The 24,869-nt window shown below is 58.2% G+C and overlaps 1 protein-coding gene across 3 annotated transcripts in view; it reads right to left on the bottom strand.

Annotated features, from left to right (window-relative positions):
* Positions 1-24,558, bottom strand: part of SLC6A9 (solute carrier family 6 member 9) — a 49,022-nt gene extending 24,464 nt beyond the window's left edge. Inside the window, exons 1-5 of one of the 3 annotated variants that reach the window (XM_031969256.1) lie at positions 24,288-24,558; positions 20,851-21,004; positions 7,166-7,322; positions 6,689-6,820; positions 6,288-6,558 (exon numbers count right to left, since the gene is read on the bottom strand). In XM_031969256.1, coding sequence (XP_031825116.1) covers positions 6,288-6,558; positions 6,689-6,820; positions 7,166-7,322; positions 20,851-20,877 — 587 coding nt within the window. In that variant the 5' untranslated portion in view covers positions 20,878-21,004; positions 24,288-24,558. Of the gene's footprint in view, positions 1-6,287; positions 6,559-6,688; positions 6,821-7,165; positions 7,323-16,470; positions 16,665-20,850; positions 21,005-22,907; positions 23,280-24,287 lie in introns of those variants that run through there. The other 2 variants (XM_031969257.1, XM_031969254.1) reach the window with 2 other exon arrangements.
* Positions 24,559-24,869: the final 311 nt, after the last annotated feature.

Raw genomic sequence — 24,869 nt, 5'->3', positions numbered from 1 at the left:
ACATCAAAGGAACCTCACTCTTATCTCAAGCGGACAAGGAAGGTTGAACATACACACACAGAAACACATGTTTAGAGTAGAAAAATATCAGACTCAACAGAGAAGATACCAGGAATGGGAGGGGTGGTTAAAAGGGAGGGAAACGCACAAATTCTTTCTCCACTTTGTGTCTTTGTGGTGACTGTCCCTGACGCTGAGAATACACTCCTTCTTCACCTCGACCTCTTAAAAATCTCCCATTTCCTTAAAAGCTCAGCTCATGCACCACCTCCTACAACAAACCTTGTCTGATTTCCCTGGATATAGAGTTATAATAATAATTGCCATTTATATAGTGCTTTAAGATTCACAAGGTGCTTTATAAATATCTCATTTAGTCTTCATAATAACCCTAGGAGGCAGCTTTTATTAGATTCCCCAATTTATAAACAAGGAAACCGAGGCAGATAGAAGTTAAGTTACTTGCCCAGCATCACACAACGCAGCTCTTCCTGACCCCAAGTCTAGCTCTCTATCCACTGTGCCATAGAGAGACTGTACTTTCCCCCAGTTAGCCTGAAATTTCCTAGTGGGTAGGAACAGTTTGACTCCTACTTTAGCATCCTTCATGAATCCCACCCTCACATCATGTTCTTTATTGGCTCTTTGGGATAGTGAGCATGCAGTCCACTATAAACCTCAGATCTTTGTCCCGTGAGCTACTGCTCATATTTGTGCAGCTTATTTTTTGCATCAAAGGCTACAACTCTACATTCCATTTAATCTATTCTTCTAACCTGTTGAAATCCTTTTGAATCTTGACTCAATCATCGAACATGCTAGCTTTACACTGCACACTGCACAAGGTAAAGCCTCCTGGCTTTATATCAGTTCCAAATTTGGTAGGAAGGAGGTGCGTTTAAGCCTTGGTTCAGGATTGGCTGAAGAAACTATGGATATTTCTGGAAAAGAGAAACTATGGGGACGTGTGTATCTGACGGGCTCTCATTCATGGTTGGACAGATTAGGTTTGTTCTGCTGGGCCTTGGGGAGCAGAACCAAAATCAGTGGGGGTCTGGGGGAAGAGAGGGAGGTTGCAAAGAGGGCCAATTTAGCCTTGCCATTCTCTGTCATTATAGTGAGTCATTCACAGAGAATGCACATTTGCTGTCCAACAGTCCCAGGGTATGTTTGCTCTTCAGGGAGGGTTCACACCACAGGTCGTACCTCGAGTCTGTGTAGAACCTTATATGAATGAGAGGTTTCCTTAGGGTGCCTAATTTCATTAGGCTACAAGCTCCTTGTGAGTATGGATGAGTTCCTTCTTTGTATTGGTATCCTCATACCGAGCACAAGGCTTCCCACGCAGTAGGTGCTTAATAAAAACTTTACTGAAACATTAAATATCAAATGGTTGCCCAAATGGCATTTCTAAATTCAGTTGCTCCTGAGGGGAACTTCTGGGAGTATTTTCTGTATCCATCATGGGCTCCCGAGAATCCTTTTTAATATATATGTCTACATTTTTTGACGGGCAAAATAAATAAAGTTGTTCTTTACCCGTATGTTTTCGTTATCATGAGTAATTGTGAGGGAAATGAAGCCCCCCCCCCCACCTACAAACGTGAAAAATCTAGAAATTAGTGTATTTGGAGATTTGCCAGAAGCTCTGAGGGCAGAGAGAAGATGGCCCGGTGGGATCGGCCCCTGAGACCAAACTCGGGCTGAATGAAGCCAGAGCTTTGGGGGTTCTGGGTCACAGAGCCAGACACAGGAAGGACAGACCTACTACAGAAGCAGTCTCACTCAGGCTTTGGCAGTAACCGAATCTAATCCATCATCTGATACGCGAGTTCCTTTACAACACTGAGTATCCAGTCTCTGTTTCATCACTTCCCAGGACGAGCAGCTCACTACTTCACAAGGCAATCTCTCCCGTTTTGGAGTGCTAGGAGTTTTTTATATTGCTCCTAATCACAGCTATGATCTCGCTGAGGCTGAGGACAGGAGAACAAACCTCGCTTCCACTGAATCCAACAAATCCAACAAACAGCTTCCTGGGGTTACTGAACTTGGGACTGGGACTACTGAGATTCCTACTCTGAAGGAGCTTAGAATCTAAGGTAAGAGGAAATAAGATAATTCAAGATTAACAATGAATAATAAATAGTAGCGAAAATAATATTGAAATAATAAATAAATAAGCCAGACAGAATAATACGCACAGAAAGGGAGAGGCTCGACAGAAAGCAGCATGTGGGAAGCACTAAGGCTACTAGGAACCAGGGAGAGGTTATTTTCACATGGGTCAGGGATCACGGAGGCTTCATGAAGAAGAGGCCAGGCCTGAAATCAGACTTGTGGCACCCTAAGGTCACGTCCAATTGTGGAACATGCAGCCAAAGAAAGCCCTTTGATCTCCTGTCCTCCGGGGCCTTATCTTATGGACCGAGATCAAGCACAACGAGGTTCAAAACTTCAAGTTTGTAAAATCCTTTCCAAATACCGTCTCATTAGATCCTGACAACAGCCATGGGAGGGAGGCAGACTAGGAAAATGAAGCCCCACGGGTACAGAATCAGTAAGTGTCTGAGGTCGGGACTCGAACTTAGGTCTCCGGTGCACTCACTCCCTGCTGCCCCCTTGGAAAAGGCTGGGGGCCACTGGGAAGGAAGGCTGTTCTCGGAGCTGTTGGGGAGAGCTCTGACAGAAAGGATCTGGAGTTACTCCCACTTCCCTAAGGGGCAGCAGTTGTTCTTCCTGACTAGTCCTCTCGAGGACATTGCTTTGGCTCTGTGGGCCGGGAATACAAGGAGCTTGGAGTTAGAGGGCCTGAAAAATAAGGGGGGGCAGTACCCCATGATTGACTCATCGTCTCAGTCTGATTCTTATTGCCTTCCAAACCTCTCTCTGCCCCAGTCCCTTCTCCTCACTCCTACTTCCCTGTTAAGTGGAAGGCCTAGCAGCTCTTAACTGGACCACTTCAGGAACATCCTTCCTCAAGGGTCTTCTTGCCTCTGGTTTCTCTCCCATACTAACCTTCTTTCCTTTTCCCCTTCCCTCTTTCCTTCCTTTTTCCCTCCCTCCTTCCTTTCCTCCTTCCCTCTCTCCTTTCTTCTCTCGCTCTCTCCCTCCTTTCTTCTGGCCATTTGCACTTCTTGCCCAGCAGGGGGCATCAGGCCGCCACTCGGCCAAGGCCAGCAGGCCCCGAGCAGGCTGGACACTAGCCCGTGTGCCCCCCAGGCTTGGCTGGCTGCATTTCTCTCCAGGACCTTTCCCTTCCACATCTCACCCAACAGGTTAAACTGTGGGCCGGTGACTCCTCAGGTCCGGTTTGGTCTCCGTCTCTCTAGAGCTCTAACCGGAGCCTGCCATGCTCAGCTATGAGACTGGGCCCTGGGCTTCCTGGGAGTCTCCTTTAAAACTGGGGCTGGGACTGGGAGCTCCGGGAAAGCTCGGAGCCTTTCTCCTCTGCCCCTCCAGGTTCTTCTGCCCACTAGCAGGCAGTAATTCTAGAGAGTGAGAGCCTCCTTTTTTCCTCAATAAAATTTATGGGCGTGTTCAGAGCCTCCAACCTCTCCGGGTGGAAGTTTGGCCCTGGACTAGGGGAGCTCCTTTAGTTCCTGACCACCTCGAGAGCCGGGCCTGGGGAACCAGAACCTGCTTTCTCTCCTCCCGGCCTCCCCAACATCGTGGCACAAAGGGGAGCCTCCCCTCTAGCACCTCCCTAGTCCTTGGGGCAAAGCATCCCAGCCAGACCTCATGCCTTCATCAGGAGAGTGGGCGCTGAGAGCCTGGGCCCTCTGCCGTAAGCCTCTGGGGCTGGGAGGCAAGGGAGAGAACCTGCCCTCTTCAGTGGCCCGGTCCTGGGCCAGTCGCTCTCCTCCTCAGCTTGTGGGTCCTCTGAGAGAAGGGGGTGGGAGGGGGCTCTGTGAAGCCCTCTGTGAGCGCTGAAGGTCCCTAGGGATGTCCCTCCCTCCTGGGGCACTGGCTGTCCCTCGGTCTGTGACGTGCCCTTTTGATGTTTTAATTCCCTTGATTTCACCTGCCTCTAATGGGCCGGGGGTGGATGGGGAAGAGGGCACGCTGTGACTTACTCCTGCCCTCCCTAACCAGGAAGTCTGCCCACTCCATCCTGCTGCAAGGGCTGGGCACCCACCACAGAGCTGGCCCGCAGCCACTGCTGGGGAGCGAGGGAACCCGGGCCGTGCTTCTCCCCAGAGCGAATGGCCTTTGCCCTGAGACTCCTGGGCTGGGCCTGAGCCATGGGAAGGGCTCAGCCTCTGTTCCATCCCAGGTGAGACTCAAGGAGGCCTGGCCTTCCTCGGACTTCAGTCCGGCCTCAGCAAGGCCGCTTCACGAGGCTTCTCCTGCTGTCACTCAAGGAACTTTCGGGGACTCCCTGGGCGCTGATGCTGGGGACACACCTGGACGTGGGTGGTAAGAAGGGCGCCACAGCCTTCTCTCTCCTCTTGTGGCTCTCCTGGACCTCCCCCATGTTTCAAGGGGAACCGACTGGGCTTTCTGACCCGTCTGTTCTAGGGCTCGATCCATTGTTCCCTGGAAATGCCTCCCTTCTGGTCCTTCCTCTCCATTTTTGCCGCTGCCGAGCCCCTCAAAGCCCTCACCTCTTTTCTCACCCTGCAGCTTCCATGACTGACTGCCTCCTACCTAAGACACCTCCCACAGCCTTCCCTTCTCCGGGTCTCCCTGTCTCTCAACAGGGCCCCCGGACACACTGGTCCCGTTTCCCAGCTGGGACCATCTCCCTGAGGAGGAGACCTGTGTCTGCTTCTGTGACCCTGTGATCTCTTCTCCACATCTCAGAATCACGGGGCCTGAAGATTTGGAGAATGTATGACCTTTGTGTGATACTAGGGTCTGTGGCAGTGCTAGCCCTAGAATCGGGAAGACCCGAGTTCAACTAACCTCAGACACTTACTAGTATGACTCTGGGCAAGTCACTCAGCCTTCTTCTGCCTCAGTTGCCCTATCTGTAAAATGGGGATAATAAAAGCATCTACCTCCTAGAGTTGCCATGAAGATCAAATGAGATAATAAGTGTAAAAAGCACTTAGCATAGCGCTGGCATACAGTAAGAGCTATACAGATGCAGCTATCACTATTATGCAGAGAAGCCAAAAGGCCACGGGCAAGATCTGAAGACCCACCTGTCTACCTATCAATCTATCCATCTGTTTATTCATCCATCCACTCATCTATCCTTCTGTCCATCCATGGATTCCTGTCTCTCTATTTATTCATCCATCATCCATTCATCCATTTATCTATCGATCCATTCATTCATCCATCCTATTTATCTATCTATCCATCTAGCTATCCATTCATTTGTCTGTGTGTCCATCCTTCCATCCTTGCATCCATGCATCCATCCATCCACCCTGTCTGTCCATCCATCCATGCATCCATCCATGCATCTTCCTTAAGGACCAGTGTGCCGAGTCCTGTGCTGGGTCCTGAGGAGGAGAGAGAGTTCATATAAAGCTGAATTCCTGCCCCCTGGTGTTTAGATGCAGAGAGAGGGAGGAGCACAAAGAACTAAAATGCCCAATTCCTTCACGGGAGGGCACGGAACCAAGACTCCCTCCGGGGGCGTGGGGAGCACCGGGGAGGCTGCCGAGCCCACGCTCCCCCACGCAGGAGACTTTTCAGCAGAGGACTAGGTTAAGGGCAGATTTGCAGGGCTGTCAGTGGCTGGGGGAGGAGCAGGATGGTGACCTTGCACAGCCCGTCTGCCCTCTCTCAGCCTCCAATTTAGCATCTTTCCCCATAAAGTCTCTCCCCCTCACCAGGGAGTCTGCGCCCGGGCCGCATTCAGAGAGACCACCGCTCTGGGACTCCTCCCCCTCGCACAGCTGGCTATGGCTCAGGCTCCCCCTGTTCTCCCCAGTCCAGTACCCCGTGTCCATGCTGCAGTCAGGCCTCCGCGAGGGCCCTGCCCACCGGCCCGTCAAGGCTGGACCCACCTGCCCCTGGCCTAGCCATACGCAAAGCTGCTCGCCCTTTGCCCTCTGGGGACTCCAGCTTTACATGCTTGGCACGTTCTCCCCAGAAACAGGACTATTGCCCATGTTTTCAAGGAGGATGGTCCCTAGCTCAGAGCCGCAGGCCCAGTGCTCCTGCCTCGGCCAGGCTCCCCACAGGAGCTCCCCAGCCCCTTCTCCGCTTGGCCCGTCCCCAGAGCTCACCCTCCCCTTCCTGTCGCCCCCTCCCCCCGTCCTCCTTTCCCCCCCTCCTGTTCTTCCTGCCCTCCCCTCCCCAGCAGACCCCTGGGGACAGAGACTCACCGCCAGTACTCCTCGCTGGGGCTCGTCCTCTTCATGGTATGGTTGAGCAGGTGGGAGAGGTTGAGGGACCCGTGGGCCAGGTCCGAGCCGTTGGTGAAGTTGGTAGCATCGAGGACCCCGGCGCAGTCCCGCGTGTTCCAGGGGTTGTTGCAGAACGCCCAGGGGAGCACGGGGGTCATGGAGGAGAAGAAGTAGTAGAAGGCGATGCAGATGACCACATTGTAGTAGATCCCGATGTAGGTGGACACGACCATCATGCCGTAGCCCACACCTGTGGGGCGGGCCGATGAGAGGCTGCAGGGGGGCTGGGGGGGCCCCAGGGGCAGCGGGAGCCAAGCCCAAGGGCAGGGAGGGGGTGCTCCTGGCGGGAAGGGGCACCCTGACACTGCCCCAATCCTCACCTTTAAACATAGGGCTTATCCTCCAGACCCCCAGGCAGCCCTGGCTGGCAAACTGACCAAAGGAGAGCTCCATGAAGAAAAGCGGGATCCCACAGAACACCAGCATGATGAAGTAGGGGAACATGAAAGCACCTGGGGAGGGGAGAGAGGCCGGGCTCAGGGAGGGAGGCAGCCGGGCCCCCCGAGTCCCAAGGAAGAGGGCGCACTTTGGGACCGATGCCCACCGCCCCCCTGGCACGGGCTGCAGCCCCTTCCTTCCCCACAGAAGCGGGGCCCAAGCAGGCGGGGGTGTGCTGGGGCTGGCAATGTCGGAGCAAGCCTGGGAGCCAGACACGGGTGGATGCGCTCCTCTCCGCCCCCCTCCCCAGTGTCTGTGCCAGGAGCTGGGGTGGTCTGTGCCCCGGGCAGAGGGGTGTCTGTGCCAGGCTGTGGGGGAGGGGCCTGCCCTGGGCCCCGCGAAGCAGCACCCACTGGTACCTCCCCCGTTGCGGTAGCAGAGATAAGGGAACCTCCAGACGTTGCCCAGCCCCACGGCATAGCCCACACTGGTCAGCACAAACTCAATCTGGTTGCCCCAGTTGCCCCGTTTGAGGTTCTTGTCCCGTTTGGCCACCTCACTGGGGACGGCACCATTCTGTGGAAAGAGGAGAGGGGCGGTCAGTAGGAAGCCGGGCTCGACCCTCTGCCAGCCATTCTGCTGCCCCCGTGCCCACTGGCTGGCAGCTCCCAGAGGAGGCAGGGCCAGCCTCTCATCCCAGCCTGCCCAGGACCCCCCAGGCAGGCCCGCCTGACTCATTGGGGTCCCCCGGGGCCTCCGTCCTCCCCAGCTCTCGGGGGTGTGAATGGTGAGCGGCTCAGTGTCATACCAAGCAGCCCTGCCGGGGCTGGCAACAAAGGGTCCTGTGTCCAGGGTGTGCAGCCCCCTCCCTGCCCCAGTCTATCGGCCTGCCTGCAGGCCTGTGGGCCCAGCGCATCGCCAGGCTGAGCACGTGGGCCAGCTGGACACACGGGGGGGGGGGGGGCGGACCCCTTCCTCTGCTTTAGGCTCCAGGGGCAGGACAACTCGGTCAAAGGCAAGCCAGGCAGGATGGCACAGCTGGGCATAAGGGCTGGGGGCTGATGGAGCCGCTCAGTAGCTATGGTGGAAGGCGGGATGAGCCAGCTGGCACAAGTGGGCCTGGCCCATCGGCTGGGGATGGGCAGGGGTCCCTGGGGAGCAGGTTCCAGCCCAGGGCTGGCCAGAGCCTGTCAGTGATGTCAAAGGCAGGACCAGTGGGCTGCCACAGCTGAGCATGAAGAGGGGCCTGGGCTGGCGGGGAAACTGGGGCAACCAGAGAGACTCACAGAAGTGAGGGAGGCCCTTGGGGAGAGAGACAAAATCAAACCTCTGGGGCACTCATCCCCTGGGACTAGAATGTGGGAGAGCGATTATAGGTGGGAAGTCTCTGAGGAAGGAGGGACCCCCGGAGACAGGGCCCTGGAACCTGAGACTGATCTCCCAGGGAGGAGGCGATGCCCACCTTAGATTGGGGGGAGACCCTGAGAACCAAGACAGTTTTTGAGGGGGACATACAACTTCCTGTAATACCTACAGGAGGGATGGTCTCTGGGGGGAGAACCGCCACAATCTCTGGGAGGGAGACCATTTTTATATGGAGAATCTTGGAGGGTGGGAGACTTCTGGGAGATCAGCCCACTAGCACTTCCTCTCTCCAGCCCTCATTTCCCCCTATTTACTGATTCATCTCCTACAAAGATCTCGTTTCTTCCCATCATTAAAAAAAATCCCCCTTGAATCAGACCTTGCCTACGAGACTGGAGCCAAAGGCTTGGGTTCAAATTCTCCCTCTGAGACTTATGGCCCGTGTGGCTTTGGACAAGCTTCCACAGGCTTCAGTTTCTTTGTCTGGATAATGGGGTCGTTGAACGAGATTGCCTCTGAGGTGCTTCTGGCTCCAGAGCTAGGATCCTGTGAACCCCGTCCTGCACTTAGTAAGCACTTAATAAATGCATGCTGACTGATCGATGAATCTCTCTCTCTTCCCCTTCTCAATTTCCTAGGAGGAAAATCTACCAAGGCTGTTTATCTCCATTTCTTTATACCCCACTTACTCTGGAACCCCCAGCAATCTTATCTTCCGAGTCCATGAACCAATTGACGTCGCTCAGTCCAAAGCTGCCAACAATCTTTAATTGCCAAATATAATCCCCTTTTCCAGTTCTCAAGGGGAAAAAATCCAGACTTATCAATAGCCATATGAAAAAAAATCATTAATGAAGACATACGGATTAAGTACACCTGAGCTCAAACTAATCGGATCAGCAAGGATGTCAAAAATGGTGAGCGTCGAAGGGGCCGTGGGGAAATGGGCAGATTGATTCACTGCTGCTGGAGCCAGAGCTCGGTCCGGCCCTTCCTGAACTACGTCCAAGGTACTGCTAAAGTGTCCACATCTCCTGACCAGAGAGAAACCACTCCCAGGTCTACATCCCAAGAAATAAAACGGACCTCTGTGTACCAAACATATCTGTAGCAATGCTTTTGTGGAGGCAAAGAATTGGAAACCGAGAAGATGCCATCATTTGAAGGATGGTTGAACAAATTATGGTGGCTGAGTGTGATGAAGTTTTTGTTGTTGTGTGATTTTGTGATCCTATTTTGAGATTTACATGGCAAAAACAGAATGGTTTGCCAAATTCTCCATCTGGTTTTACAAATGAGGAAACTGAGGCAAACAGTGTGAAGTAATTTGTCCAGGCTCACACAACTAGTGAGTGTCTAAGTCGGGATCTGAACTCATGAAAAAAAAAATGAGCTTTTCTGATTCCAAGGACAGTATTTTAACTATTGTGCCATCTAGATACTCCCATGAGATGGGATATTACTGTGCTATAACAATGATGAAGAGTATGGTTTCAGAGAAATTTGGGGAGACTTGCATGAAAGGATGCAGAATCAAGCAAATAGAAACATGAGAACAAATTATAAAATACACCGTAAAAACGGGAAATGGTGAAAGATACTTTGATCAATGCAACAACCAAGTATAATGTCAAGGATGAAGCAGGTGGCTAGTAGCCGTCTGACAGAAAGGTGATGGGCTAATAAAATAGATGCTTGTTAAATATAAAAAAACCCCAAAACATTACATTTAATAGTCTTGTCCGAGTCCTCATCCTTGACCTCCCAGTGATATTTCCCACTGTTGACTACATCTCCTCCTGGATACTCTTATTTCTCCTTTTCATCTGGCTGGTCTTCATGCTCTCTGTCATCATCCTCACCTCCTATTTGAACTTGACCCCAAGAACCATGGGATCTCTTCTCTCTCTTATACTTTCTTACTTGTGATCTCATCAGTCAGTCATCAAGCATATATTAAACACTTGCATCGGGCACAAGATAAAAAGAAAGACAGAAACCAGGCCATGCCCTCAAAATGTTCATAGTCTACAGGGGGAGACAACTTTCAAATAACTAAATACCAACAGCATAGATGGAGGGTAAATTGGAGATAACTAGCACAAGGATGGCACTAAAATGAAAGGAGGATTGGGAAAGGCTTCCTGCAAAAGGTACAGTTTTAGCTGAGGAAGCCAGGAGGCAGAGAGAGACTAACAGGAAAAAGGGAAATGCCTGGGGGCGGGAGATGGATAGTCTTTTGGTAGGAACAGCCAGGATGCCAATGTCAATTGGATCACAGAGTGATGGCCTGAGGACAGTAAGGAATAAGAAGACTGGAAAGGAAGGAAAGGACCAAGTTAGGGATAGGTTCCAAAAGCCAAACTGATTTTAAATGTAATCTCAGAGGAAATAGCTACTTGAGTTGACTGAGCAGGGAGGGCCATATAGGGCTGTGCCTTAGGAAAATCGATTTGACAGCTGTGTGGAAGACAGACTTGGATGGGGAAAGACATGAGGCAGGGGGACCCACCAGCAGGCTATTGCATAGTCCAGTTATGAAATTCATCATCTGGACCAGGCTGATAGCACTGTCAGAGGAGAGAAGGGGACGATGTGAAAGATGCTAGAAAAGTCATTATCGACCGGCTAATTCAACTGATTGGACGTGGGGGAGGGAGAGAAAAGGAGGAATTGAGGATTGGGTTGTGAACCTTGGTGACTGGGAGGATGTTGGTGCCCTCAATAGGAACAGAAAACTTAGGGAAGGGAAAGGTTTGGGGGACAGATAATTGAGATGACTATTGACCTTCTAGTTTGAGATGTCCATCAGGCATTTGGAGACTGGAGGTCGGTAGAGAAGTTAGGGCTGGATAAACAGATTTGAGAATCATCTGTATGGGACTGAATTCATGGGAGCTGATAAGGTCACCAAGAGAAATAGGATAGAAGGAGAGAAAAAAGCTCAGAGCAGAACCCTGGAGGTTTGTGAGAGTGACTTAATGAAGTAGATCTTCTGACCACTGAGCAGTGGTCACATGGATAGTAGAAGAACGAGAAGAAAACTGTCATAAAAACCTAGGGAAGAGAATAGTCAGAAGAAGAGCGGGATCAATAATGTCAAAGGCTACATCAGATTGCTTGCTGTCTTGGGGAGATAGGGGAGGGAAGAAGAAAAATTTGGAATACAAAGCCTTAGAAGAATAAATGTTGAAAATTATCTTTACATGTATTTGGAAAATAAAATACTATTGAAATTAAAAAAAAAAAAAAAAAGAACTGAAGAACCCAAGGAAAAAAATGTCAAAGGCTTTGGAGAAGTCAAGATGGAGGAAGAACGAGAAGATTTGGTAATTGGGAAATCAGTAGAAACTTTGGTAGTAGGTAGAGCACCACGTCTGGAGGAAGACCTGAGTTCAAATCAAGTCACTTAGAAGCTGTGACCCCTGGGGCAAGTGACTTATTCCTGTTTGCCTCAGTTTTCTCATCTGTAAAATGACCTGGGAAAGGAAATGGCAAACCCGTGTCTACCAAGAACCTTAAGTGGGGTCATAAAGAGTCAAGACATGTCTGAAAATAACTGAAGAAATGCAACAGAAACTTTGGAGCGCAGTTTCGAATTGAATGATGAGGTCAAGAACCAGATTGTAGAGTTAAAAGAGTGAGGGAAGGAAGCAAAGACACGTGTTGTAGAAGTACTATCTCTTCATGGGAGACAGAAATGAAAGAGGAAATAGTGGGGGAAGTCATCTGAGGGGTGGGTGAGAAGTGGGGAGTCTTGGCCAATGGCCCACTTTTTTCAGTGAGATGCGAAACAAGGTTTCGACTGAAAAAGTGGGGATGAGAAAGCCCGAGTTTTGAGGGGTGCCCCTCCTTAAGTGGGCCCTCCCCGCCTGAACTCTGGCAATAATCAGTCGCTGGGTCTTCCTGCCTCAAGACCCCACTCCAATCGGCTTCTAATTTGAGCTTCCTAAGGCACAAGTCTTAACATGTCACTTTCCTACTCAATAAACTGCCTATTACCTTTGAGATAAAACAAACTTCTAAGCTCTGTGTCTCAGTCCTTTCACAATCTGGCCCCGACCTACCGTTCTGGTCTTTTTTTATTACCTATGGTCACTCCCCTTGCTCTTTGCAGACGCTCTCCTACAGTGCCCCTCCACCTCCCAGTTCTGCTCTTTTACCCATGGTCCCCTAGAACCCCCGGCCCGGCCCTTCTGATCCCCAGTTTCCTTCAAGATTCAGCAAAGCCGTCCTTGAGCTCCTCTCCTATCTCCCCACAAATTGTCTTCCATCTATTTTGTTCCCCTAGATAGAAGTTCCCCAAGTGCAGGGCAGGGTGGTTTTTGAATAAATTCCAGTGAATCGATTCCCTTCTGCTCCCCAGCACCAAGTGGAGTTGCAGGCGCCTCCTCCTCCTTAGCCACCAGGGTCCTACTACAAGGCTGGCCGGGAGAGAGGGCAGCAAAGGGGGGTGGGGTGGCACCGGACCATGGCTCGTGTGCCAGCAGTGGGTAATCACATCAGAGCTGCCTGGCTGAGCACCCACGAGCCCGCCGCTCAGTTTAACAAGCAGCACACACACCAACGAGCCGTGTGCTAACCTGTCTAGTCATGCGGGTGAGGGCACGAGGAGGGTCCTGGAAATAGGCATTGGGGGGGGCACGGATCTGGCAGGAGGTGACCTCTAATACGAGAGGATCCTGGAACCCCAGAGAGGGGATGTAGGGGGAGGGGAGACCCTGGGCAACGGGGTCACCTCCCAGGGTCTCCCTGACAAGCAGCCACTCAGCCTCTGCTCCAGCACTTCCACCTGTGGGCAACTCAGGACCCCACCCCACCCCTCCCCAAGGCAGCCGTTTGGACAGCGCTCATTGCCAGGAAGTTTTGGATCCTGGAAAAACTTCCAGCCTCCCACAGAACTAGCCATGTGCCAACCTCAAAGTGCTGCCCGATCATGGGTTTCCATGCCCACCTCCCTGTGGTGTCCTGGCCAGGGCTCTGGGCTACTCCCCAGTGATCAAGATGTCAATCAAGGGAATGCTGAGGGAAGTGCCGCCTGCAGCCTCGGCTTCCTCTCCGGTAAATGGGGAGAGAAGGCCCACGTTCTCTCTTTCCAGTAAATGGGGAGAAAAGACTCAAGTTCTCCCTCTCTGGTAAATGGGGAGCGAAGGCCCAAGTTCTCTCTTTCTGGTAAATGGGGAGCGAAGGTCCAAGTTCTCCCCTCAGTCAGGGGCCTCTCGATCTTCATCCTCCTCCCCTGCACAGCCTCCCCTGGGGCCCCCAAAGAGCCTCTAACGCTGTCCCCCCAGACCACACTCGTTTCCTTTGGAGCCTTTCCTTACTGCCTCAGTTTGTCCCTTGCCATACAGTTGGAGAGAACACTGGAGAGGCCTCTTTGGGGGTGGGATTGGAAGCCGAGGCCCTTGTTGAGGTCTGGGCCCAGAGGAGCTGGAGAAGGACTCCTGCTGGGCAACACGGCCAAGGCTGGCCGCCCAACACTGCCCTGCATACCCCTCTTCCCTGCCTGCTCCCTCCCAAAGGTCTTCACACCCCCCTTTTCTCTCAGAACATCCCCTTCATTTTAACAGCTGCTTCTCTGTGGGCTACTAGCTGCCTGTCTCTGGAAATTGTTTGGCTCAGCCCTCTCTCCGCAGGTTCCTAAAACTCGCAGCCAGAAAAATGTGGCGGCCCCTTTATTCACCGATATTTCCTCGGCCCTCGCCCAACCAACCCAGGAGAGATTCTGGAGACAAAGGGCGCCCCTGCCTCCTTTCAGTGTCCCTGCCAGGATGTTTAATTAATCAGTTGGCTGATCAATCTGTCGGCATAAGCCCATGCCCTGAGATACCTCAATAAAAATCCTGCCCTGTAGGAGTTGCTAAATGCCCCAGGACGACTCGGATGCCCTCGGGCTCCTACCTGGGACCGGAGCTTTCCCCGGAACTCCTCGCTGGCTGAGCGAATTCTGAGTGCCCGTGGCCCGGTCCCTGGGATTCAGAACAGCACCAGCATGGAGGAGGAAGGGCCCCCGAGTTACAAAAGGGGAGACTGAGGCCCAGAGCACTTCCCCATTCTCCTCCTCGCCCTCGCTGAGCCCTTCCTGAGAATGAGGTTGCTCAGTTTCCAGGGCAGAATCATGAAGTGGTTTCCTAAGAATTTGCTCTCCCCCACCCCCAAACCAAAGGGTAAGAATATTCCACTGTATAATTGTCGATCTCGTGTGTGTGTGTGTGTGTGTGTGTGTGTGTGTGTGTGTGTATGTGTGTGTGTGTGTGTGTTGGGGGGAATTAGAAATTCTCCACGGGCAGGAAATGTCTTGCTTGTTTGTTTACCCAGTATCCCTAGCACCTAAAAGTGCTTTTTCTGCACACAGTAGGTCTTGGATGTTAACTGAATTTTCCCCAAATCACACTGCTGCTGAAAGCCCCCAGAGAAGGGCCTTCCCCATGGGTTCCCAGAACCCGTCTGAGTGGCTCCCGCACACCCCAAGATCTTGGGGGAGTCCCGAATAACTCTGAGACTCTGATTCTGCCCATTTTCCATTCATTGACCAGTTTCTGGCCTGAACGGAGGGTGCTCTGCCACTGTGGGAAAGCATTTGTCCAACCTGGGAGCCCTTGTGGGCTGAGCCCTGGGCAGTGAATCCTGGCTCCAGGGGGCCCAGCGGTGGGAAAAGCTTTTTGAGCCTAAGTTTCCTCCTCTAGGGAGGGAGACTGACGGGCCTGCTCCGTGTCAGGGCTGCTGTGAGGCAGACCCCATCAATCTCTGCCCTTTGGCCCGGGGGGAGGGCTCCTCCCTCCCTCCCTTGAATGGCGAGGAAGGGTTCTTGGAGCTCCCCTGCCCGGCCAGACGTGCACTTCTTGAGGACTCTCCAGCTCATGAGACGGAGTCACATCCAAGACAAACTTTACAACAGAGAGAGGGCAGGACCCTGCATGGCTCCTTCCCCGCAGCTCCATCTGGGAGGCTGGCAATTTTCTCCGGCCGGGAAGGGGGACCCCAGACATGGAACTCTTTCCCGTCGGCCATCTCAAAGGGTCCTGCCTCTTACCACTTGTTTTCTGAGGTCCCGCCTCCCACCTCCACAGATGGTCCTAGTCATCCCTCTTCTGTCATGTTCCCCCCTCTGCAAGCTGGGCCATCATGGTGGGGGCAGGGGAAGAGCAGACCCTCTTCCCTCAAAGTCCTGGCCGAGACTCCCGGCGAAGTTACCGGGAGCCCAACGCCCTGCTCGTGGAGCTGGCAGTGGGGCTGGTGCCCTGGGGCAGCCCCTTGCACCCTGTGCCAGTGCAAGCTCACGGGCAACTTGGGTCCCTAAGACGGCTCCTTCTCCATTTCCTCTCAGAGCTCTGTTGACAAGGACAGAGGCCCCAAAGACCCAATGGAGCAAACAAAAGACTGCCCTCCCTTCCCCCTCCAGGAGTGCCAGCCAGTGCCATGACAGGCCAGGCCCCAGGCACTGTGGGAACCCAGCCGGAGAAGCCTGAGAAGGTACCACCATCCCACCCCTAATTCCTCCCTTGCTGGGGAAGGCGCTCAGGATGTCTGGGATACCTCCCTGCGGAGGGAAGCCAGCCGTGCCCGCTCAGGGACACCTGGGGCCACTTCCTAGGGCTGGAGGCAGGGACCGGAACCTCTCCGGGGCGCTCTCATTCCTGCGTCCTCTCCCAAAGACCTGACCCACCCCGGATCTCCTCACTCTGCCACTCCCGACTGTTTCCGAGAGTGACCCAGACTCTCCCATTCCTGTCCCCTGCCCCACACGCAGAGGAGAGGGGCCAATCCGTGGAATCCCCTCACTCCCACTAGCCACATCCCGCTGGGCGCCAGAGCCCCTGCCCGGACCCCAGAAACCAGCGGCGGGCGACTCCTCCTGGAGCACTTCTCTCCTGGAGGAGCTACGTTAGTGGGAGGTCATCTCCCGTCTCCCCAAGTCTCCCCCGGAGACTCCCGCCACCCATCCCCCCCTGAATTTGTGGGCACCACATTGGTGCCCTCCCCCCTCCCCACAGGAGTAACTGCCGTGGCCCAGACAATGAGGCTGTATTGATTAGTCCAATTCCTGGGCACCTCCGGCCCGTCTCCCCGGGAGCCAGGACAATGCCCCTTTGATACACAGAGCAGATTCTCAGCAGGTCCCTGGGCAGGGGGAGCCCTCGCAGCTCCCCCTCCCCTATTCACCCCCCACAAGCACTCACACACACACAAACCACCTCTTCTCTCACTCTTAGCCGAGTTGCGACTTTCTGGGTCAGTTCTATCCGCGGCGCTCTCCCCGTGCCTGCCCCCTCCCAAGTCATTCATGCCTTCTCCCTCGGCCCCCCCAAGCCCGCGGGACGCCCAGGCCAGCTGGGACCAGGAGGGGGACGGTGCTGACCTGTTCCGGGGAGAAGGGAGCCCCCTGACCGACGCGGGCCTCCGCCATCCTGGGACGAGCAGTGGGGAGCGCGGGCGGCGCAGTCCGAGACTCATTCACACCTCTGCCAGCTCAGCCCTCCCGCCTCCCTGGTACTCCCTCTGCCGCGCTTGGCCAACGTCAGAATTACTTTCACCTCATCTCCTCCCGAGCTCTGCCTTCTCCAGCATCCCCCCCGGCCCCCCCTGCAGTCCCCATGAAGCCCGGACGACTCAGAGCAGCCTCTGATGTACTTTTCCTCGTTTCCCAGCAAGTTCTTGGAACAAAAAACATACAAATGCTCACACCCGCAGAGGCTCCGCCACCCTCTGAGACCCCAGCCCAATAGGAGGCGGCAAGGCCCTGGGAGTGACTGGGGCCAGGCCGAGGGGCCCCCTCCAGTCCTGCAGGGGGACCAGAAGGGTCCCCAAGGATCGGGGGCTGGTACCAGCCCCCCGCCCCCACAACCCCATCCTGACCCAGGGCCGAGAGGGCCCTTCGAGGCCCTGGGAGTGAGTGGAGCCAGGCCAAGGGGCCCCTCCAGTCCTGTGGGGGGACCATGAGGAAAAGCCCTGGTCCCCAGGGATCAGAGGCTGGTACCAGCCCCCTGCCCCACAACCCCATTCTGACCCAGAGCTGAGAGGGCCATCCCATATGACTTCTTATTTACAGAGGTGGAAACTAAGGCTCCATAAGCAGCAGCCCCGAGGCCCAAGGCCACACAGCCATGGAGGGGGGAGCCAAGCACTGCGGGGCCGGCTCTCCAGTGCTGAGTCCTGGGCTCTTTCTGCTCTGTTCCCGGCTCTCAGGGAGGGCCCAGAATGCCCTCACCAACCTGCGGGCACTGATGGGCTTCTCACTCCCAGCTCCCTGGTGAGACACGGCCACTTTTCGGTCCCGGACAGAAGGATGGTCAGCCAGAAGCAGAACTTCTGGCTCCCTCTGCTCCCGGCGCAAGTCTGGGGACAGCGGCTGGGGGACAGCGGCTGGCACGCTTTATCAGCCGGGCAGGAAGGAAGATGTTCGTCCTCCCAAAGGCCGTAAAGCCTTTCCCTCAGAAATTCAGACTGGAGAGCTGGGCCCCCAGCCTTGAGGATGGGACTCTAATTCAGGAGCGCCCCCCGCCCCCAGGTGCCCCCGGGGCCAGAGTGCCCAGTCCCTGAGGCGGGCGGGGGGTTGCTCATTGATTCCCCAGCCCTCCCCAGGGTCAGGCTCGTCCCTGCTTCCGGCCCCTGGCGTGCTCACTGACTTCAGGAAGGGCCAGTCACCCCTGATCCAGGGTAGGCGCAGGGTTCTGGCTGCCCCGGCCTGGGCGAGGTGCCCAGAACACACAGCCCTAGCCCGGGGACAGGAGGAGGCAGCGGCCCAGCTGGGCACTGGCCTTAATGAGGCCTCATTAGTGGAATCCAGCTGCTCCCAGGCCCACTTTCCTAAACAGACTCTCCTGCTCCCCTTCCTGGGCCACGTAGACCATTGTGACCCCTGCTGTATCAAGACTGCCACCGTGCCGGGGAGTGGAGCCCGAGGCCCTGGGGGGCCAGCCCGGCCTGGGGGGGACAGGAACCACGGGGGCTGCCCTGGGCCGACGTGCGCTCAGAGAAAAGCCCGAGGAGGGCCTGGCAGGGGGAGGGGAAGAGGACCGCAAGGGGCCCAGGGGATGACGGCTGCCCCAAGGACACTGGCTTCTTCCTCTCTGCCCCTCATTCACTGGGGCACCAGTCCTACCTCTCACTCAGGCTCACCGCCTGCTGGGCTGGGGTCCAGCTGGAACGGCCGTGGCCACATTTCTGGGGCTATTTAAGTTCCTCGGCCTGGCCCCCCTGCCCCTCCCCACGGGCCGGGCTGTCACACCTCCCTGGGTCCCTCGAGAGGGCGGCCAGAGCCAGTGGCTCTCCAGGGCCCCAGAGGACCTCTTCCTGGGAGTGGTGGTGGTGGGGAGAAAACCAGCAATTAGGTGCCTGGGCCCAGAGGGGGCCCGGCTGTCCGGCCCTGGCCTGGGCCCGGCTGTCTGGCCCTGGCCCCTCTGAGCTGCCCACTGGGGCCCCAGGCTGAGGCAGCACTGCTCCGAATCCCCCATGATCTAACCCCGGGGGGAAAGGGAATTCAGATCCCCAAGTCTGCAGGTTGGGGCAGGAGAGGGGCTTGGTGGTAGCCAGGAGGGGTGGGGGCTGGGTGGGGGAGGGAGGTGCTTTGGGGACCAGAACACGGGCCCAGAGCCTATTTTCTCCTGAGCCATGACCCCCTACTTCCAGAAGCCTCTGTGGGGACTCATGGCCCCCGATCTGCTCCCAGAGCACACTTCGCATTCCCCGCTGACCGGACACAGAGCAGGCCGGCCCCTTGGTCCCTTGTCTGGGTCCAGAGAGCGCAGTCTCTCCTTGAGCCCCCTTCTCCCTGCCCCCGGAGGCTCCCAGCCCTGGGCTCGCTGGGAAAGCGCGTCACTGGGCTCTCAGCAGCCCCCTTCGTTCTGACTCAGCCTTACCCTCTGCATCTGCCCTCAACTCGTCCAGCTGCTCCCCTTGCCTGGAGGCTCCATGGCCAGCTGGCCTCTCGGGAGCCCATGTCCTGGGAGCCACTGAGGCGTGAGCGAGGCAGCCTGGCAGAGCCCATCTGGGCTGGAGGGATGGGGAGGGGGCACGTGGGATTCGGGCCCAGGCACATGCTGCGGAGCTGCCATTCTCACCATCCCCCTGCCTCCGCGGGAAGCCCCTCTTGGGGACGCCCCGGACCCAGGGACCCTTTGGTGGGGCCGAGCCGGGGACCACCTCACACCCGTGCCCCCTGCATCTGTCACAGTCTCTGTGCCATCACGGCACAGGAAGGACTTCTCGGCCCGCAAGCAGGGGAGCCAGGGGTCCCAGTCTGAGGTCTGGGGAGCATGCAGGAAGGAGCCCAGCAGATCTGGCTGTCCCAGCCCGGGGCTGAGGGACCCACTGTTGCTCTCCTCTTCCCACACAGAGGAGAATCAGCTGCTGGAGAGGCAGGGGAGCTCCCTCTCCCCCCAGCCATTTGGCGGGGGTCCAGCTGCTGAGTGGAGACGGCCTCCCTTGGGGAGTGGCTGTGAGACAGCCCCCAGACCCAGATTCTGAGGCCCCAGACCTCTGGCTAGCGGGGGGAAGCTGGGAGGCCGTGGTGGGGGTGGGGGGCACTCCCTGCCAGAGAAGGCAGAGACCTGGGGCAGAAGGGGCCGCTGGCTCGGGCTCCGAGGCTGGCTGCCAAGTTCTGCGCTGAGACTGCACAAACTCGAGAGGAAGGACAGCTCCTCAGGTCCAAAATGGGAAGCCTGAGAACAGAGGTTTGCCCAGGATCCTCAGAGGGACACGGTCCAAGACAGGATTAGAATCTCAGAGGCACCCAGCGGGACCTCCGTCCCTGGGATACAGGCTGTACAGGGAGCCCAGCTGTGGGAGGGCAGAGGGCAGAAGCCGGGCCCTCGCTGCTAACTTGGGCACAGAGAGGAGCTTTGGGAACGGGATTCCGAGCAGCCGCAGACTGACAGAGCTGGGAGGGAGCCCAGGGCCTGGGCCTGCTGCAGGGGCCTGGCACGGGGGCTGCCCTTCCTGCACAGGGGCCCAGCCCTGCCCCACTTCCCTGGATCACATTCTAGGGGCCGCCCTGGAGCTCCCCTCCCCGGTCAACGCCCAGACCCCCCACGGGCAGGCAGCCGGAGCCTCCCGGGACCCCCGGGACTCGCCCTCACGTGGCATGGTTGGGAGGGGCAGGCCTCTCACCAAGCGGCCACTCGATTTTGGGGGCAGCCTCAGTCTGCCCTGAGTTAAACCGTATCCTTCCCACCCAAGATCAATCTTTAACCAGCTGGGAAAGCAACAGAAGAAACAAATACTGAGGAGAAGGGGAGGGAGAGTGTTTGCAGAGGCCTCCATACCCTACCTGGGCCCAGAACGGCCAGAGAGAAACAGCCCCACAGCCTCATGGGATGTGCTGGGGGGGGGGGGGGGAAGGGGGGCACCCACAGGACTGGTCCCATCTGCTGTCTGCTTCTTCCCTCCCTGGGTGCTGACCCCTCCCAGCCGGCCCTGAGAACACTCTTCCTCCCGGACCCTGACAGCCCAGGTCCGCTTTGGGGCTCGGGCAGTGGCCCCTAGGACAGCTCGCAGGGGGACCCGTCCTGCTGCCCTGGGCTAATTTTCTGCCAGAGGAGACTGGGAGAGACCAAAAGCCAGGCATCCACTCACTGCGTAAGCCTGGATCCTTAGAGTCCTCCCTGCCTGCCCGGCTGGGCCTTGAGACCCGCTCGGGAAGGGCTTGACTCCTCTGCCGGTCGCTCGCGCCTTCCAGACCAGAAACACCGAGGGGGGGAGGCGGCGCTGCCATCCTGCTCCTTGCTCCCACTGCACTCACCTGCATCCCTTTGACATTCTTGGCCATGGCGGCCCCAGAGAGTCAGGCTGCCGTGGGTGTGGGCCTCCAGAGTCCCGGGCAGCACTCCTGGTCTTGGGGTCCAGCTCTATTCAGTCTTGGGGTCCAGCTCTGTTTAGGCCACTGGCTTCAAGAGCTGAAGGCAAAGCACACAAGGACAGAGGGCAGTGAGTGCCCGGGCTGCCCCAAGGGAGGAGCAGGACGGGCCTGGGGCCTGGAAAGTTGGGCTTTGGGTGGAACGGAGGAGCAGGACATTACGCCCACTCAGTTCAGCAGTTCCCATCTCCCCCAGCCTGGAAGCACACCCTGCTCCTTGCGCCCCCACCCCCGCTGCAGGGCATCTCTTCCCCTCCTGACCCCAGGAGCCGGGGCCATAAGAGGCAGCAGGGAGCTCAGGGCCGCCTCTCAGACCCTGGGCCCTTTCCTCTCGATGGATAACGGGATATTTTTGACTCTCCAGATGCCCAGTTCTGGGAGAGATTTTTTTTAGCACAATGCACACCCACACACACACTCACACACTCACACACACACACACTCACTCACACATACACACACACACACTCACACATACTCTCACACACTCACGCACACTCACACTCACTCTCACACTGACACACACTCACACTCACACATACTCTCACACACTCATTCACTCACACACTGACACACACTCACACTCACACATACTCTCACACACTCATTCACTCACACACTGACACACACTCACACATACTCTCACACACTCATTCACACACACTCACGCACACTCACACACTGACACACACACACTCACTCACACACTCACACCACACACCCTCACACACTCACACACACACATCACTCTCACACTGACACACACTCACACACTCACACACTCATTCACACACACACTCACGCACACTCACACACTGACACACACACACTCACACACACTCACACTCACACATACTCTCACACACTCATTCACACACACACTCACTCACTCACACTGACACTCACACATACTCTCACACACACTCACACTCACTCACACACTGACACACACTCACACTCACACATACTCTCACACACTCATTCACACACACATTCACTCTCACACACTGACACACACTCGCACATACTCTCACACACTCACTCGCACTCACTCACTCACACACACTCACACTAGCCCACAAAACCAGGCCCGGGCTCAGGGCCTTTCCTTTCCTGGTGGCCTGGATCCCCCTTGGGGGGGGGGGGTGGCAAGGCTTCCCCTTGGGGGAGATGTAGCTCCGGCCTGCGGCCCCTTCCCCTCCTCGGCTCGCCCTGGCCCAGGGCTGCCCGGCTGCGGGCTCTCGCCCGGCTGCGGGCTCTGGCCCGGCCTGGGCCTCCTCTGCCGGCGCTTCCGGCCCCGTCCCACCTGCCTCAGGGGAGGGTCGCTGGAACGAGGCCCTCGGGGCGGCCGCCCGCCTTGTGCCGGGCCTGGCAGACAGGAGAGGCCCGTCCCGCAGGGCGGGCGCTGCAGAGGCGGCCGGGCCGGAGGGGCAGGGCCGCAGGGCACGGCCGCGGGCTCCGAGCTGGAGGAGACCTGAGAGCGCCGGAGTCTGGCCCTCAGCTTTTCGCTCCGCTTTCACCCAGGAAGCCGAGGTCAACTGGCTGGTGTGTAAGTTGCTGCGGAGGAGCGCGTCGCTTTCCTGATGCGAGGCTCGCGGCCCTTTTCTGCCGGGGCGGCCGCCGTGCGTGCTGCGCGTCCCGGATTCCGGGGCCCTGCTCTGGGGGCCGGGGGAGACCCCCGGCTCCCGGCGCTCCCAGGCCCCTGGCCCCGGGCGCTGGGCGGCTTCCTCTCTCCTGCTCAGGGCAAGGAGGAGGACCTGGTTTTCCTAAATGCAGATCCGCCGTCCCCCTTCCCCGGCCGCCCCTCCCTTGCCCGGGTTCCTCTCAGGCCGAGTCTGGGCCAGCCTCGGAGGGGCCTTTGCCGAGCCGGCTCGGGGGGCCGGGGTCTTCCCGGCCCGACCCCAGGGGCCCTGCTTCCTCGGGCCCCCCCTCGGTTCCCCTACCTGGAGGTCTGCGGGGGGGAGGCGGCCTGGGTGGGCGTGCCGGCGCCCCCGCCCGCTCACCGCCGCCCCGGCCGCCTCTGCCGCCGCTGCTTCTGCCGCAGCCGGGCGGACCCCGCGGCCCCCCTTTGTCTGTCCTCCCCGCCCCCCAGCCCCGTCCCATCCCCCAGCCCCTCATCGGCTCCGGGCCTCCTCCGGGGGCGGCCTGCGCCGGGCTTCGGGCACGGGGGGCTGGGGGCGGAGGCGGGCTGGCCCGGAGGTCGGGGAGGGGGCTGCGGCGCCTTTAAGGGCTGTCAGGCAGAGGGGCGCGGCCTCCTCGGACAGCTCCGGAGAGGGGGGAGCAGGGGCGTCGGGGAGGGGGCCGCGGGCGGCTCGGAAGGGGCTCCCGGCGCCTCCGCTCCAGGGGGCGGGGCGCTGGCCCTTTAAATGCGGCGCGGGGGAGTCGGGGTTACATCAGCCGCCACGTGTGGGCCTCCTCAGCCGAGGGGGAGCCGCGGCGGCCCCGCCTCCGGCACATGCCGTGGAAAAGTACCGGGCCGCCGCGGCCCCGCCCACCCCGCCCGAGGGGGGGCCCGGGAGGGAGGGAGGCAGGGGCGGGGAGACCGGGCGGGGGCGGGGCTGGGAGGCTCCCCGCCCTCACCTGTGGCGGCTCCGAGAGGCCCCGGCCCTGACTGACCGATCCCGGCCTTCAAGCGTCCCTGCGCCTGTCCCTCCCGGGAAATGCCTCTGGAAGAGCATGGGGCCGGCGGCCGGGCGGGGGGTCCCCGGGCAGGAGGAGGCTGGCGGAGAGATGCGGGCCGGGCCGGGCGGGCTGGGCGAGGGCGCGGGCGCGCGGCCCGTGGCCAGGCGAAGTCACCCCGACAGGGGCGCGGGGCACACGCGCGCACACGCGCACACGCGCGCACACACGCGCGCACACGCGTTTTCGGGGAGGCTCCGGAGATGCCCGGGAGTGAGCGGCAGCCGGCGCCGGCGCGGAACCCCGCACTGCGCGCTGCTCCCCCCCGCGGCTGCCGTGGTGACGGGCCCTGCGTGGGGACACGCGGACACGCCCGGAGCCACAGCGGGCTGAGCGGCGCACAGGTTCCCACCGCAGTCTGGCCGTCCAGCATCCTCCCCGACGCGCGCCCGGCACACCCCGAGCCAGAGCCTGGGGACCCCGAGGCGGCGGCGGCGGCGCGGAGGCCGGGCAGGCGGAGACACACACGCGCGCACACGCACACACACGCGCGCACACGCACACACACACGCCACCCAGAAAGAGGCGCAGATGCCAGTGTCGGGCAGGGACAGGCAGAGCCCCGGGCGCCGGGACGGCCAGCGCGCTCACACTCGCACTCACGCACGCACAGCGGCCCCCCCCAACGCCTCATCTCCCCTTACCCTGGTCCTTGTCCCGCGCCCCCCGCGCTCAGCCCCGCGGGCCGCGGCGTCCAGGTGGATTTCTTAAAGGGAAAGTTGCATCAGCCTGGCCGGGCGCAGGACGCAGGACGCAGGCTGCCGCGTCCGTCTCCCCGACTGCTCCCTCGGAGGCTTCTCCCGAGCTGGTTGTGTTTTGTGTGTCGGGGGGAGGGAGGGAGGCGGGGGCCCGGAGTTTGGGGCAAGTTTGGAGAACCGGGACGGCTCCGGGGCCCCAGCCAAGCCCCTCCCCCGCGCAGCTCCCCGGCCCGCCCCCCTGCCCCCGCCGCCCGTCCGTCCGTCTCCCCCAGGCTCCTCCTCCCAAGCAATGAGGTTACCCGCCTCCACCGCCGCCCTTCGGGGCTTGGGCGTCCCGGCGACTGATCCTTCCCCAAGGGCCTCTGGGAGCTGGCCATGCCCCCCCCCCCCCCAGCAGTCAGGCCGGGCGCTGCGGGCTTGCACCCCCAGAGGCCGGGACCCCGAGCGCGGAGGGGCCCGCAGCCCGCCCCGAGGGGCCTGGCCGGCGGGAAGGGGCCGCTCCGCCTTCTCCCTCCCCTCCTCCGCTAA

This window comes from Sarcophilus harrisii, chromosome 4 (genome assembly GCF_902635505.1).
Source record: "Sarcophilus harrisii chromosome 4, mSarHar1.11, whole genome shotgun sequence".
Taxonomy (NCBI): domain Eukaryota; kingdom Metazoa; phylum Chordata; class Mammalia; order Dasyuromorphia; family Dasyuridae; genus Sarcophilus; species Sarcophilus harrisii.
The sequence above is the reverse complement of the archived record's forward strand: the minus strand, read 5'-3'. Positions and strand labels throughout refer to the sequence as shown.